The sequence below is a fragment of the Salvelinus namaycush genome, chromosome 21, assembly GCF_016432855.1.
Source record: "Salvelinus namaycush isolate Seneca chromosome 21, SaNama_1.0, whole genome shotgun sequence".
Lineage (NCBI taxonomy): Eukaryota > Metazoa > Chordata > Actinopteri > Salmoniformes > Salmonidae > Salvelinus > Salvelinus namaycush.
Genome location: NC_052327.1, coordinates 40128603 through 40145210, shown reverse-complemented (window position 1 = coordinate 40145210; position 16608 = coordinate 40128603). Strand labels below are relative to the sequence as shown.

Sequence of the window (16608 nt, the reverse complement as noted above, 5' to 3'; positions counted from 1 at the left end):
TGTCTCTATACTTTATCAATCTCTCTGTCTTTCTCTTACACTGTCCTCTATACTTTATCAATCTCTCTCTTACTCTTACGCTGTCTCTATACTTTATCTATCTCTATTTTCATCTTGTATTTCACCCTGGTTCTCCTTCCTGTCTCTTCCTCTCTTCCTCCCTCTCACTCTCGCATTATCTTGATCTATATTTCTTTCTATTTCTCTCCCTCTGTCTCTAACTGCCCCTCTCTCTTCCATATCCTTCTCTCTCCTCCTGTTGGTCTCTGTCTGACCTTTCTCCCTATAATTCTCTCCTTCCACAGCACAGCTAATGAGATGGATGCAGACAGCAGATAATGGGATGAGCAATAGAGAGAGAGGGAAAAATCATGGAGGAGAAAAGGGAGAGAGAGAGGGAAACATAAATTGAGGAGAAATGGGAGAGAGAGATGGCTGTATATTGTATTGAGTGTATAATATACACTGAGTGTACTGAGTGTAACTCACTAGGGTATGTGGGACGGTAGCGTCCCACCTCGTCAACAGCCAGTGAAACTGCAGGGCGCCAAATTCAAAACAACAGAAATCCCATAATTAAAATTCCTCAAACATACAAGTATTTCATACCATTTTAAAGATACACTTGTTGTAAATCCAGCCACAGTGTCCGATTTCAAAAAGGCTTTACGACGAAAGCACACCAAACGATTATGTTCGGTCAGAGCCAAGTCACAGAAAAACACAGCCATTTTTCCAGCCAAAGAGAGGATTCACAAAAAGCAGAAATAGAGATTAAATTAATCACTAACCTTTGATGATCTTCATCAGATGACACTCATAGGACTTCATGTTACACAATACATGTATGTTTTGTTCGGTAAAGTTCATATTTATATCCAAAAATCTGAGTTTACATTGGTGCGTTATGTTCAGTAGTTCCAAAACATCCGGTGATTTTGCAGAGAGCCACATCAATTCACAGAAATACTCATAATAAACATTGCTAAAAGATACAACTGTTATGCAAGGAATTTTAGATGCACTTCTCCTTAATGCAACCGCTGTGTCAGATTTTTTTTTTACTTACCGGAAAAAGCACACCATGCAATAATCTGAGTACAGCGCTCAGAGCCCAAACAACCCAAACAGATATCCGCCATGTTGTGTAGTCAACAGAAGTCAGAAATAGCATTATAAATATTCACTTACCTTTGATGATCTTCATCGGAATTCACTCCCAGGAATCCCAGTTCCACAATAAATGTTTGTTTTGTTCGATAATGTCCATCATTTATGTCCAAATACCTCCTTTTTGTTAGCGCGTTTAGCCCAGTAATCAAAATACATGAGGCGCGATCACTAGGTGCAGATGAAAAGTCAAAACGTTCCGTTACAGTCCGTAGAAACATGTCAAACGATGTATAGAATCAATCTTTAGGATGTTTTTAACATAAATCTTCAATAATGTTCCAACCGGAGAATTCCTTTGTCTTCAGAAATGCAATTGAACGCAAGCTAACTCTCACGTGAAGGCGCATGGTCAGCTCGTGGCTCTCTGGCAGACCTCTGACTCATTCCCCTCTCATTCGCCCCCACTTCACAGTAGAAGCCTCAAACAAGGTTCTAAAGACTGTTGACATCTAGTGGAAGCCTTTGGAAGTGCAATATGACCCCATAGACACGGTGTATTTGATAGGAAAAGAGTTGAAAAACGACAAACCTCAGATTTCCCACTTCCTGGTTGGATTTTTTCTCAGGTTTTTGCCTGCCATATGAGTTCTGTTATACTCACAGACATCATTCAAACAGTTTTAGAAACTTCAGAGTGTTTTCTATCCAAACTAAATATGCATATTCTAGCTTTTATGACTGAGTAGCAGGCAGTTTAATTTGGGCACGCTTTTCATCCAAAATTCCCAATGGTGCCCCCTACCCTAGAGAAGTTAAGAACACATGCGCTTTCCATGACATAGACTGACCAGGTGAATCCAGCTGAAAGCTATGATCCCTTATTGATGTCATTGTAGATGAAGGAGAGGAGACAGGTTAAAGAAGGATTTTTAAGCCTTGAGAAAATTGAGACTGTGAGATTGTGTATGTGTGCCATTCAGAGGGTGAATGGGAAAGACAAAGATTGAAGTGCCTTTGAACGGGGTATGGTAGTAGGTGCCAGGCGCACCGGTTTGCGTCAAGAACTGCTTGTTTTTTTTACACTCAATAGTTTCCCGTGTGTATTAACTAGCCTCTCAAAGCACTTCAGCTACTGTAACAGAGGACAAAGCTTGCATCAAGAGTATCTCCAGCTGTATAGATGGTAAACTGTGTGTGTGTGTGTGTGTGTGTGTGTGTGTGTGTGTGTGTGTGTGTGTGTGTGTGTGTGTGTGTGTGTGTGCGTGTGTGTGTGTGCGTGTGCGTGTGCGTGTGTCTGTGTGAGAGAGAGTGAGAGAGGAGGAGGGCTATGGGTTTCTTTTCTCTCTTAGAACTATGCTCATTTACTCGGACCTGGCTGTTCTTTTCCTCAGTTCACTGGTTCCATTCATTATGCACCGAGCTCTGCAGAGAGAGGTCCAAAACAAAGAGAAATTATTACAGTAATTACCTCATAAAAAAACTGATAAAAGGATCCCACCGCTGCCACCAGTCCCGCCCGCCAGGCCTCAATGGCCTCTTTCACAGAGTTCACAGACAAAGGGAACTCATAATGCCCCCGCATAAACAACTGGTTGGGATTTGGGGATTTTAGCAATAGAGGGCCTAACTGGAATGCCTGCTGGGTTTTACAAACTCGTCGCAAGAGAGTGAGAGAAAGAGAGAGACAGAAAAGGGAAAGAAAGAGGTGGTTTATTTTTTACTCTACAGCAATTCCCTAGCTGTCAGGGGAAGGAGGTAGTGTCTTGTCTCTACCCCCCGCTGTGTGTGTGATTGCTCCAAGCCTCTTGCTTGTGTTTTAACCCCTTACATACCGTGAAATTCTTCACACAAAGGAAGGAGCTGTGCTACCACTAATAGGGTAGCTTTTCCCCTTCCCAGATGACATCATCACCTCTAGCAGAGTCTCTATACTCTGTGCTCTATACTCCCGTCTCAGAACAGCCTCAATCCGTCGGGGGATGGACTCTACAAGGTGTCAAAAGCGTTCCACAGGGACTCCAATGCTTCCCACAGTTGTGTCAAGATGGCTGGATGTCCTTCAGGTGATGGACCATTCTTAACTTCTTTGGGGTAGGGGGCAGTAATTTCACGTCCGGATGAAAAGCATGCCCAGAGTAAACGGCCTGCTACAAAGCCATAAAAGAATATAGAATATGTATATTATTAGTAGATTTGGATAGAAAACACTCTGAAGTTTCTAAAACTGTTTGAATGATGTCTGTGAGTATAACCGAACTCATATGGCAGGCAAAAACCTGAGAAACAATCCAACCAGGAAGTGGCAAATCTGAGGTTGGTCGATTTTCAACTCAGCTCCAATTGAAGATACAATGTGATATTGGTAATGTTACACTTCCTAAGCCTTCCACTAGATGTTAACAGTCTTCTTAACCTTGTCTGATGCTTCTACTGTGAAGTGGGGCCGAAGGAGAAGGGGAATGAGTAAGGTCTATCATGACCTGAACATGCGCTGACCATGTGCGTTCACGTGAGAGCGAGCTCTGTTCCATCGCACTTCGGAAGACAATGGAATTCTCCGGTTGGAACATTATTTAAGATTTATGTTAAAAACATACTAAAGATTGATTCAATACATCGTTTGACATGTTTCTACTGACTGTTATGGAACTTTTTGACATTTCGTCTGCTTTTAGTGAACGCGCTTCGTGACTTTTGATTTGTTTACCAAACGCACTAACAAAAGTAGCTATTTGGACATAAATGATGGACATTACCGAACAAAACGAACATTTCTTGTGGAAGTGGGAGTCCTGGGAGTGCATTCCAACGAAGATCAGCAAAGGTAAGTGAAGATTTATAATGCTATTTATGATTTTTGTTGACTGCATAATATGGCGGATATATTTGTGTCTTGATTGGGCTCTGAGCGCCGACTCAGATTATTGCATGGGTTGCTTTTTTCGTAAAGCTTTTTTGAAATCTGACACAGCGGTTGCATTAAGGAGAAGTGCATCTAAAATTCCATGCATAACAGTTGTATCTTTTAGCAATGTTTATTATGAGTATTCCTGTAAATTGATGTGGCTCTCTGCAAAATCAAAGGATGTTTAGGAACTTCTGAACGTAAGGCGCCAATGTAAACTCAGATTTTTGGATACAAAATATGAACTTTACCGAACAAAACATACATGTATTGTGTAACATGAAGTCCTATGAGTGTCATCTGATGAAGATCATCAAAGGTTAGTGATTAATTTAATCTATATTTCTGCTTTTTGTGAATCCTCTCTTTGGCTGGAAAAATGGCTGTGTTTTTCTGTGACTTGGCTCTGACCGAACATAATCGTTTGGTGTGCTTTCGTCGTAAAGCCTTTTTGAAATCGGACACTGTGGCTGGATTTACAACAAGTGTATCTTTAAAATGGTGTGAAATACTTGTATGTTTGAGGAATTTTAATTATGGGATTTCTGTTGTTTTGAATTTGGCGCCCTGCAGTTTCACTGGCTGTTGAAGAGGTGGGACGCTACCGTCTCACATACCCTGGAGAGGTTAACTTCTCTGCGCTACGGATCCCTTTTACGGGAACATTTTCCTAAACAACCGCTGAATTGCAGGGCGCAAAATATTACTAAAAATATTCATAATCATGCAATCACAAGTGAAATATACCAAAACACAGCTTAGCTTGTTGTTAATCCACCTATCATGTCAGATTTGGAAAATATGCTTTGCAGCGAAAGCAATCCAAGCTTTTGTGAGTGTATCAATCAATGCTACAACAGCTAGCCCCAAATTAGCATGCTCACGAAAGTCAGAAAAGCAATAAAATTAATCGCTTACCTTTGATAATCTTCAGATGTTTGCACTCACAAGACTCCCAGTTACACAACAAATGTTATTTTTGTTCGATAAATATTACTTTTATAACAAAAAAAACGCCATTTGGGTTGCGCGTTATGTTCAGAAAACCAAAGCCTCGTTCCGTTCGACGAAAATTCCAAAAAGTATCCGTAATGTTCGTAGAAACATGTCAAATGTTTTTTTATAATCAATCCTCAGGTTGTTTTTAACAAACATAATCGATAATATTTCAACCGGACCGTAACCTATTCAATAAGAGAGAAAAATAAAATGGAGAGCTACCCCTCTCGCGCGCAGGAACTAATCACAGGACACCTGACTAGTTTTGAAAAATCTCACTCATTTTTCAAAATAAAAGCCTGAAACTATGTCTAAAGCCTGGTCACAGCCTGAGGAAGCCATTGGAAAAGGAATCTGGTTAATACCCCTTTAAATGGAAGAAAGACGGGCCAGGAAACACAGATTTCTTTTAAAGAAAATCACTTTCGGGTTAGATTTTCTCAGGTTTTCGCCTGCAGAATCAGTTTTGTTATACTCACAGACAATATTTTGACAGTTTTGGAAACTTTGGAGTGTTTTCTATCCTAATCTGTAAATTATATGCATATTCTACGATCTGGACCTGAGAAATAGTCCGTTTACCTTGGGAACGTTATTTAAAAACAAAATAATAATCTGACCCCTAGCGTCAAGAGGTTTTTAAGGACCATATCACCTCCACCCTACCCCACACCCTAGACCCACTACAATTCGCATTGTAATTCGCATTTCCCGGCAGATCAAAGGACAATGCAATCGCCATTGCACTGCACACTGGCCTATCCCATCTGGACAAGAGAAATACCTATGTAAGAATGCTCTTTATCGACTACAGCTCAGCCTTCAACACCATAGTGTCCTCCAAGCTCATCACTAAGCTCAGGGCCCTGGGTGGGAACCCCGCCCTTTGCAACTGGATCCTTGACTTCCTGATGGGCCGACCCAAGTGGTGAACACCTCCGCCACGCTGATCCTCAACACGGGGGCCCCACAGTGGCAGCACGCTCAGCCCCCTTCTGTACTCTCTGTTCACCCATGACTGCGTGGCCATGCACGTCTCCAACTCAATCATCAAGTTTGCTGACGACACAACAGTGGTAGGCCTACAGGGAGTGGTGCCAGGAAAATAACCTCTCCCTCAACGACAACAAAATGAAAGAGCTGATTGTGGACTTCAGGAGACAGCAGAGAGAGTGCACCCCTATCCACATCGACGGGACCGCAGTAGAGAAGGTGAAAAGATTTAAGTTCCTGGACGTGCACATCACTGACAACCTGAACTGGTCCCTTCACACAGACAGCGTGGTGAAGAAGGAGCAACAGCACCTCTTCAACCTCAGGAGGCTGAAGACATTTGGCTTGGCCCCTAAGACCCTCACAGAATTCTACACATTCCCCAATTTAGAGCATCCTGTCGGGCTGTTCACCGCCTGGTACGACAATTACACTGTCCGCAACCACAAGGCTCTCCAGAGGGTGAAAGCAAATTTCCGATTTTAAGTGTTTTACAGCGAAAACACAATATATATTTCTATTAGCTCACTACAGTAGCCAAACACACAACGCAATTTACTCCCCTCAAAAATTTGCTTGCACAAAACCGACAAAATAGAGATAAAATTCATCACTAACCTTGAACAAATTCATCAGATGACAGTCTTATAACATCATGTTATACAATACAATTATGTTTTGTTCGAAAATGTGCATATTTAGAGCTACAAATCCTGATTATACATTGTGAATACGTGGCATCGATTCACCAGAATCTCCGGAGATATTTTGGACACTCACCTAATCTGACCAAAGAACTCATCATAAACTTTACATAAAAATACTTGTTGTATGGCAAATGAAAGATACACTGGTTCTTAATGCAACCGCTGTGTTAGATTTTTAAAAATAACTTTACCATAACATACAGCTTGCGTTATTGCGAGACAGCGCTCACCAAAACGGCAGAGAATAGGACTCAACATTTTACACAGAAATACGAAATAACATCATAAATGTTTTCTTACTTTTGCTGAGCTTCCATCAGAATGTTGTACAAGGAGTCCTTGGTCCAGAATAAATCGTTGTTTGGTTTTAGAATGTCCATTTCTTCTGTCGAATTCGCGCCACAATGCTAGCCAAGGTTGCTAACATTCCCATCCTCTCTTGGCGCAAAGAACGGAAAACTCCAAAAGTCCCAATAAACGTTGAATAAACTGATAAAACTCGGTTGAAAAAACCTACTTTATGATGTTATTATCATATGTATCAAATAAAATCAGAGCCGGAGATATTCGCTGTGTAAACCGAACGCTTTTCAGAAGACAGTGTCGAGCTCCGCCGCCCGCCTTCTAAGACAAAGAAAATTCCGGACCTGTCACTCCAAAAGCTCTTGTTCGGCCTCAGATCAAGCTAGACACCCCATTCCACCTTCCACTGCCTGTTGACGTCTAGTGGAAGGCGTATGAAGTGCATGCATATCGATAAATAAAAGCCAGTTGAATAGGCAGGCCCTGAAACAGAGCCTCGTTTTCAGATTTTTCACTTCCTGTATGGAAGTTTGCTGCAAAATGAGTTCTGTTTTACTCACAGATATAATTCAAACAGTTTTAGAAACTTGAGTGTTTTCTATACAATAGTAATAATAATATGCATATTGTATGATCTAGAAAAGAGTACGAGGCCGTTTCATTTGGGCACGATTTTTTCCAAAGTGAAAACAGCGCCCCCCTATTGACAAGAAGTTTTAAGGACCCCAGTAATCCTACTCCTTAATGTCTTGTTCAGACTGTAACAGAAATGTATAAGCCTTACTGGGACTGGTCTTGATTCTCATCTAGCCAGTCAATGTGATTTCTTCTCTCTGCCTCAGAGCAGTAATCCGCAAACCAAAGCAGCATTACGCCACTCCAAATATGGGTGCCATACCAGTCAGTCCTAATATGGATACCGAACCTGTCAATCGTAATAAGATTCCGTACCGGTAAGTCCTTATATGGATGCCTTACTGGGCTCCTATCTCACCCCCAGCAGCTGATTGAAATTCTCAGCCAGTACTATTAGAGGAAATGTTTAAGTGCCATTCCTTCCACTCCCCTGGAATAAAAAGGCACAGTGCTCCTTATTAGTGTGGCAACTCCCTCTGTTCCGTTTTTGACCACCAACTATTCACTTTTTCATCCTGAGCTGTGAGTTCCTAATTGTTACTCTTTCTGGTGTGTGTGTGTGCGGACAAGCAAGAGTGTGTGTGTGTTGCTCTCTCCTCTACAGCAGTAATCAGAGTTTCCCTGTAGTGTTGCTTTCTGTTTTCATCTCAGATACTGTAAGTTCCTGAACTCTGCAAAGTTTTTGCTTCTCCAATTTCCCCCTTAGAGCTAGATCTTGCTCTTCTCTCCACTGGGAACAACTGAAATTCCTCAACAATTATGAATGTGGCATTATAATATTAAACATGACAGTAGCATAAAACTTAACCATTCTTATTCTATTTTCCCTCCTTCCTCCAGAAGCTCCAGGCCAGGACTTTGTAACCCTGGACTACCGCAACTACCCCAGCATCACCTACGCAGTAATCGGCAGCGCTGTCATCTTTGTCCTGGTGGTGGCGCTGTTGGCCTTGGTTCTGCACCACCAGAGGAAGCGCAGCGTGCTGCTGCCCCGGGAGGTCCGGTCCTCCTACCACCACCACCACCATCAGCCCCTGCTGCTATCCCGCGTGGTCATCCTAGACCGGGGACACATCCACCCAGCTGGCCCTGGCCTCTCCCCCACCTCCCGGTCTGCAGAAGCCCAGTTCAGTGCAGGTCCACAGGGGCTACAGATGCTGTCTAGGACCCTCTACCCTGCTGACATGTCCATGGACACGCCACCCTCCTACTCCCAGGCCGTGCTGGATGTCAGGTAGACATACAGTAAATGTACTGTCCTGGAGGGAGTAGCGTGAGGCTAATTGTTTTGCCAACTGTAGCTTTGCCTATTTAAATGTGTTTTTTGGATTGATCTGCCTCTAGAATTGATTTCAGAATACTTCGGAGCATCATTTGTTAATTTATGCGTGATCTTCTTCCTGTATCTATTTTTCCTTCTCCATCATGCCTCCAGCCGGCCTCCCTGGTTCGACCTTCCCCCGCCTCCCTACCTCCCAGACGGGGAGCTGCCGTCAGAAGGAGAGCTGCCCCAGTACGAAGTTCCCACAGAGCCCTCCACTCAGCCCAGCACACGTCTCTCTGAGCCCCCCACATCCAGAACTGTGGCCCCCAGCTTGTCCTGGCCTAGCTTCAGCTCCAGAGAAGAGTGGGACTAGCTGTAGTCCTCCTCTGATGACTGCATGTACATAGGACTACAATACCCAGCCTCAGGGCTGTGGAAGGCTGAAGAGAGAGGAGCTGTTCAATTTGGGAAGACCCAATGGATTGTCCTGCCTAATGTGAGAATGAGAGACAAGGCTCTAGTCTACCGATAACTACAACTGACTAAGGCACTTGGAATTATTGCTATTATATGCTGGCACCCTCTGCTGGAGATTTATCTACATATCCCCTGACTGGGTTGCTCACTTATTCAATCAATCAATCATCAGTCAATTGCATTTCATCTGTGGCTATATAGTGCTTGTTATAAATGAATTTCTCAGTGTGCTTAACAACTTCAAGGGTCTAAACTTCTGAAGACAAAATAAAAACTACCACAGCCTCCCAACACTATGCATCTCCTGTTGGACTGGTGAAGACCCTGGTTGGTGCGAGATCCCGTAGCTTGGTTGTGTTGACTAGATGGATGGTCAACCTTTATAGTACAGTCATGCATTAACAATGTAGTAGAACTCACAGTAACTAACATTGTTTGTGGTACTCATAAAGGGTCAAATGTCACATGGTGTTACAGTAGCAGATGTATATGCTGTGCAAACATAGTGAAAGAGATACAGGGTCAGATCTGTAATGTTACAATTTAGCACATTAGGACAACCAGCTAGCCACAGAAACATGTGGGTAGTGGACACATGGATATGGGGCAGGTTTTCCTCCCATCCATATTGCATAATGCTGGTTCTCTTCAATCTTCAATGTTCTCATTGGCCATCTCTTTCATTTCATAGGGAGAACTGTATTTCTCTGTCATAGAGCACTTATGATGGCTGGGTTTACAAGTAATTCATGTTTTGCCATGAACTCAAATGGAAGTATTATTTGAGGAAGATAACGTTTGGATAAAAAATACTCCTACTAAAGTCCCAAAGCAAGTTCGTTTTCAGGGTATCTGGACCTTTTCAAAGCACTCAAATATAAGTTTAACGACTGTCTACTGTCCCACTCGGGGTCTAGTTTGACAGAAGTTTATTGAGGTCATGTTCTACTGCCCATGAGGACACTCCATATTGGTTTGTTTTGATATTATATCTGTCCAGACTCTTTGGCAGAGGAGAAGAATGTTCAGATTGAACTTCTCGTCTGACTAGTGTTATCATGTGTATTAATGTTACACTCTGCTGCCTGAGAGCACAAGACAAACATTTTGGCAGGGAAGATAAAAATAAATTTAAGGATTCATTTTCATTAGTGCATAAAGAGGAAGTGTAGAAATACATCAGTAGTAACTTTATTGGCAGGAAAACAAATGACGAGAACATCCCCACAGCTAGAATATCTAACCATAGAGAATACATCATAAAGTGCTTCTCCTATGACTGGAGCAAAGACCCTTCCACTTGGTACCTTGGAACACAAATGGGTAGATTGAAATAAGCATTTGGGATCCTCAAGTTAAAAACATCATTCAAGTCAGTAACTAATTACAGAAGCTGTTCAATTGGCTCTTATGTAGTCACTGAACAAAAAGATCAGCCATTTTCTCCTTGGTTCCATAATTATGTGTTACTGACTGCACCATGTACCACCTGCCTCCATGTTTTTCCTGACAAACTGAAATTGTTGATAGTCACATAAATGGTTGGTCATAGTATTGGTGTATTTCAATCAATGCGATATGTCAATCAGAAAATGTATTTTTTGCTCCATGAATTACATTCAGATACATTCATTATATACAGTTTTGACTCCATACATATTAACATGTTAACCCTTTGTAGTGCTTATTTAAACAGAATTGTATGAGATCAATGTCCTTACTGGGTTGTTGAGGCAAATCAAATTAAATCACATTTTATTTGTCACATGCGCCTTACCATGAAATGTTTACTGACAAGCCCTTAACCAACAATGCAGTTTTAAGAAAAATAAGAGTTAAGGAAATATTTACTAAAATAAACATGTGTAAATAAAGTTAGACAAGCATTTTTGTATGGAGCTCTAGAAGTGACTGATTTACCTACAGTGCCTTGGTTCAAATGTCTCTCTTACTGTATTTCTTTGATTCATACTCAATCACTTACTGATAGGATTCCAACTGACTCATAGGATCCCAAATTCTCTAACTGCCATTCCTATTATGCAGATTATTTTCTGAATTTGCACCATAGCTATCTGACCGATTCAATTGACACCCAATAATGTTCACCCAATAATGTTTGTTTGGATAAAGAAGAAAATGACACTTTTTTTTCTATAAGTGTCCCAATTCATGTATGTTTATAAATGTGTAAGTTGCATAACAGATGTCTCGGCTGTACAGATGATGTGAGAGAGAAGACTGTCATTGTCTCTCTGTCTCTGTCTGTCCACCCGCCCGCCCGCCCAGTAACTAGTATTATTCATTGACTGACTGGTGAAACGCCTATCTGAAGGATCTGTGCATATGTATTGTGGTTGTCGTGTCATTTAATTTCAGAACTTGTCAAGGGTTTCATGTGACCATGTATGAGAGAGAGAGAGAGAGAGATTTATTTAAAAGCAGCATATTTAGACTTTAAACTAATATAATGTTTAACTATGAAACGTGTTACTTTGGATGGTACCCCTGTCTTTTGTCCATATCCCCAGCAGTCATCAGGCTGGTGGCATTATTAAACAACCTGGAAACCAAAGATTTTCACTCATCATCCCCATAAAACCCAGAAGATAAGCCTTACTCTCCAAAGTCATATCCAAAAACAGTTTTGTGCCTCGTTTTGTTTCAGATACCTAGCTGACTAGAGAATGAAGAGTAGTATTACTCTTATACAAAGGGGGAAATCCTGCTCATCACTAGATAACTGGAGAATGATACTCAGTCTCAGGATGAATCTGCTCACAGCTGGGTTTTATTCACGAGGAACCATCAGAAGCAAACAGGCTGAAACGGGGATGACTACCTGAAATTGTCCAATAAAGTGTTTATTTTCCGTTGCAAAACGTTTTGCACTAATGAATAAAGCCCTGGTCTGTTGCGTTTCAGTTACAACACACTGTTACACTTTTCACGTCACTATATCCGTTTGGTTTGTGACAGTGATTACTGACTTGTTGTTCCATCCTGTTGGAGACTTGTTTCGTGTTTGTATCATTTATGACACCACCTTTTTGTTTCTAATGAAATATATTCTGTACATTGAAAGTAATATAAAGTGTTTCTGATTCAAAGATGTGTCAAGGGTTTTTCTCTCATAAAATGTAGTATTTGTTTCCCATCATAGTCTATGTAAAGTGTAATTGTTGTTTTATTTCACATGGTTGTGCCTGGGATTCAGTTCACTTATCCTACCACCAGATGTCCCTCTTTCCATACAATTGGCCTGGGTTTGAGATGACCAACTTGTCTGAAGTCTACACCTCTACAGTGTATGTCTGTTGTGTGGGCAGGTTTGTGCTAACTCTCCCTATAGGCTCTCATTAAACTGGAGACTAACATGAGATGAATGCTTAGTTCATACAACTCTTATTAAAAACATGATTTTCCTGTTTTATATTTCGACACTGAAATTGCAAAAATGATCATGTAGGAGCTAACATTTCAGTTTTGGTCAGATGGGAGACGTCACCAGGCGGTAATTAGTTAGACCAATAAGAAGTTACAAACCTCTCTGCCAATAAAATATAGTTTTCAGTGTTCCCCTCTCCATTTACATCACTCCCAGACAGTCCTTGAGAAATTGCTCTTTGCAAACAAGCCATTTGTTTCTTTCTGACCATTTTAACTGAAAACAATCACATTAAAAAAAAATATGATTGTTACATACGCCTCTTGGAGGGAAAGCAACACCCTGTTACATCTCAACTCACCGTGGAGTGAAAAAGTCTGTGATCGTAGGTGCGGGGAAGGACAGAGGCAGAGAAAAATACCGTTTACAGGGAATTTATTATTCCTTAACACGGTAAAGTTGGGAAAACGGGCTGGACGGAACCAAAGCAAATAAGTAAAAATGAAAGAGTCCCCTCTCCTACCTTATCTTCCTTCCCACTTCTTACCTAACATTTAGTACCACCTGGCACGCTAACCAAAATATAGGGGGTGTTCCACCCAGGTCTTACCTAGTGTACATAGGAAGAGTAAATACAACAGGTTATGTATGCCCGCAGGCCTCTTGACTAAACACTCCCAAGGTGAGTTCCCCTTCCCCCCCGGGAACAAATTAAAGAATAATTTACATGGACAATTTCAATAACCAAAAACACTAAGTCCTATTGACATACCTCTGAAGGAGCGGCTAACCAACACAGGACATAAGAAGAAGCTCTCCTCTCTGTTGGAGGAACACTGGCTTTTATCAAGCTAGAGAAGGAGTTGGTAATTGACGAGACAGCTGTTTCCCCTGACGTGAGGGAGGACCAGAGCTCCAATCAGCGATGGGGCCGACCAATCAGCTGCTTAACATGCTGACCAGACCGGACACGTCGCGTACGCGAGCGTCGCAAAATAAATTTAGAAATCCATGTTATTCAATTATTGCACCCACACTGCTTGCGCGCGCCAACGAGCGTCTGCGACACCAAGGGCTAAAATAGATGTCGTTCCTATTTCTGACGCAGATCGCGCTGCAAGTCCTGCCTCTCCCATCTCCTCATTGGTTTATAGAAGCAGGTACCCACGTGCCATCTCCTCATTGGTTTATAGAAGCAGGTACCCACGTGCCATCTCCTCATTGGTTATACCCACGTGGGGGATAGAAAGACGAACTGTTTTGCCGGTAGTCGTGGTAATACAATGAAAGTTTAGATGCGATCACCATATAATTTAAACGATGAAAAAGCCTGTAAGGAGGAGAGATGACTAGAAACGATTCGGTTGGCCGTTTTATGTGTGTATTAATTGTGGGTGTAGAGATCCTTGTGCATTTCAGGTAAAATAACAACTCAATGTTTATATCCCAGGACAAATTAGCTAGCAACAGCAAGCTAGCTAAATAGGACAAATTAACGTTAGCTAGCAAGTGCAAGCTAACTAGCTAAATTACCATACATGTTTAATGCTTTTCGACCTGTCCCCAAATTAATGTCATTGGTTCAGAGTTTGTTTTGATATTTTAACCTGTGTTAAACCTAACCTATGCTTTGATCGATATCAGGGCACAAGAGGAAAAGCATGAAATATTTGTCAAGGGTTTGAATTTGAAGAAAACATTGATGAAATGGTAAAGTCATAGAGAAAGGGTATATTGCCTTTGGGCCGGTCACCCATTCCTCCTTATTAAGGTATTGTTTGAACACCCAGGCCCCCCACCTTGCCTTCCTCACCCCTCTTTCCCCATCACATTATGACACAACAGATAGCATCATAACATCTTTAAATCAGGCTGTCCCTAATCTTCTATTTCCCCCACTCCCTGGCCCCCCTTCTCTACCCTCTATTCCCTTTCTGTCCCCCTCTCCCCTTTGTCCTTGTGTCTAACTCTTTGTCCCCCTCTCCCTTCTCTCACCCTCTGCCTCTCTCTCCCCTCTACCCAAACACTGATGGCGGGGTACCCTGTTTGCGTAGCCCCAACCCAGCCACACAAGCCTTAATTAAAGGACTTCTCTGTCTCTGACACTCTCTCTCGCTCTCTGTCCTGTGTCTCCATCTCGGCTAGGACCTTGTAATCTGTAGATCAGGGTTAGGCAGACCAGGCCTAGCAGACAGCTGGTGTGGAGGAGAGCGGCCATCCAATAGCTACCCAGGGAAATGAGAGGCGGCGTGGCAACACACAGAGACACAGATGAAGTGTTGATTCAGTGTGGCCCGTGATCTGGAGTTGATGACCTTCATTGAGTCCCCAAGGAAATGAAAGCAAACCCATAACTCAGATTTAATGGCCCGGGGTATGATGGCGGAGCTGGGGTTGGTTGGGTGATGGAGGTGGTGTGCTAGGGGATGGGGGGTGATGATAGTGGTGGTGGTAGTGTGATGATGGTGGTAGTGATGATGGTGGTAGTGATGATGGTGGTGGTAATAATTGTGGTGGTGGTGGTGGTGGTGGTGGTGGTGGTAATGATTGTGGTGGTGGTGGTGGTAGTGTGATGATGGTGGTAGTGATGATGGTGGTAGTGATGATGGTAGTGGTAATGATTGTGGTGGTGGTAGTGTGATGGTGGTGGTGGTAATGATAATGATTGTGGTGGTGGTGGTAGTGGTGGTGGTGTGATGATGCTGGTGGTAATGATGGTGGTAGTGATGATGGTGGTAGTGATGATGGTGGTAGTGATGATGGTGGTAGTGATGATGGTGGTGGTAATAATTGTGGTGGTGGTGGTGGTGGTAGTGTGATGATGGTGGTAGTGATGATGGTGGTGGTAATGATTGTGGTGGTGGTAGTGTGATGGTGGTGGTAATGATTGTGGTGGTGGTGGTAGTGTGATGATGGTGGTAGTGATGATGGTGGTAGTGATGATGGTGGTAGTGATGATGGTAGTGGTAATGATTGTGGTGGTGGTAGTGTGATGGTGGTGGTGGTAATGATAATGATTGTGGTGGTGGTGGTAGTGTGATGATGGTGGTAGTGATGGTGGTGGTAATAATTGTGGTGGTGGTGGTGGTGGTGGTGGTGTGATGATGCTGGTGGTAGTGATGATGGTGGTAGTGATGATGGTGGTAGTGATGATGGTGGTAGTGATGATGGTGGTAGTGGTAATGATGGTAGTGGTAATGGTGGTAGTGGTAATGATGGTAGTGGTAATGATTGTGGTGGTGGTAGTGTGATGGTGGTGGTGGTAATGATAATGATTGTGGTGGTGGTGGTGGTGGTAGTGTGATGATGGTGGTAGTGGTGGTGTGATGATGCTGGTGGTAATGATGGCGGTAGTGATGATGGTGGTAGTGATGATGGTGGTAGGGATGATGGTGGTAGTGATGATGGTGGTAGTGATGATGGTGGTAGTGATGATGGTGGTAGTGATGATGGTGGTAGTGATGATGGTGGTAGTGATGATGGTAGTGGTAATGATTGTGGTGGTGGTAGTGTGATGGTGGTGGTGGTAATGATAACGATTGTGGTGGTGGTGGTAGTGTGAGGATGGTGGTAGTGATGATGGTGGTGGTAATGATTGTGGTGGTGGTGGTGGTGGTGTGATGATGCTGGTGGTAATGATGGTGGTAGTGATGATGGTGGTGGTGATGATGGTGGTGGTGATGATGGTGGTAGTGATGATGGTGGTAGTGATGATGGTGGTAGTGATGATGGTGGTAGTGATGATGGTAGTGGTAATGATTGTGGTGGTGGTAGTGTGATGGTGGTGGTGGTAATGATAACGATTGTGGTGGTGGTGGTAGTG

At 42.6% G+C, this 16608-nt stretch overlaps 1 protein-coding gene across 1 annotated transcript in view; it reads left to right on the top strand.

Annotated features, from left to right (window-relative positions):
• The window catches only part of LOC120065905 (low-density lipoprotein receptor class A domain-containing protein 3-like), a 75854-nt gene extending 63386 nt beyond the window's left edge, over positions 1-12468 (top strand). Inside the window, exons 4-5 of the mRNA XM_039016949.1 lie at positions 8497-8890; positions 9092-12468. Coding sequence (XP_038872877.1) covers positions 8497-8890; positions 9092-9293 — 596 coding nt within the window. The 3' untranslated portion in view covers positions 9294-12468. The remainder of the gene's footprint in view (positions 1-8496; positions 8891-9091) is intronic.
• Positions 12469-16608: the final 4140 nt, after the last annotated feature.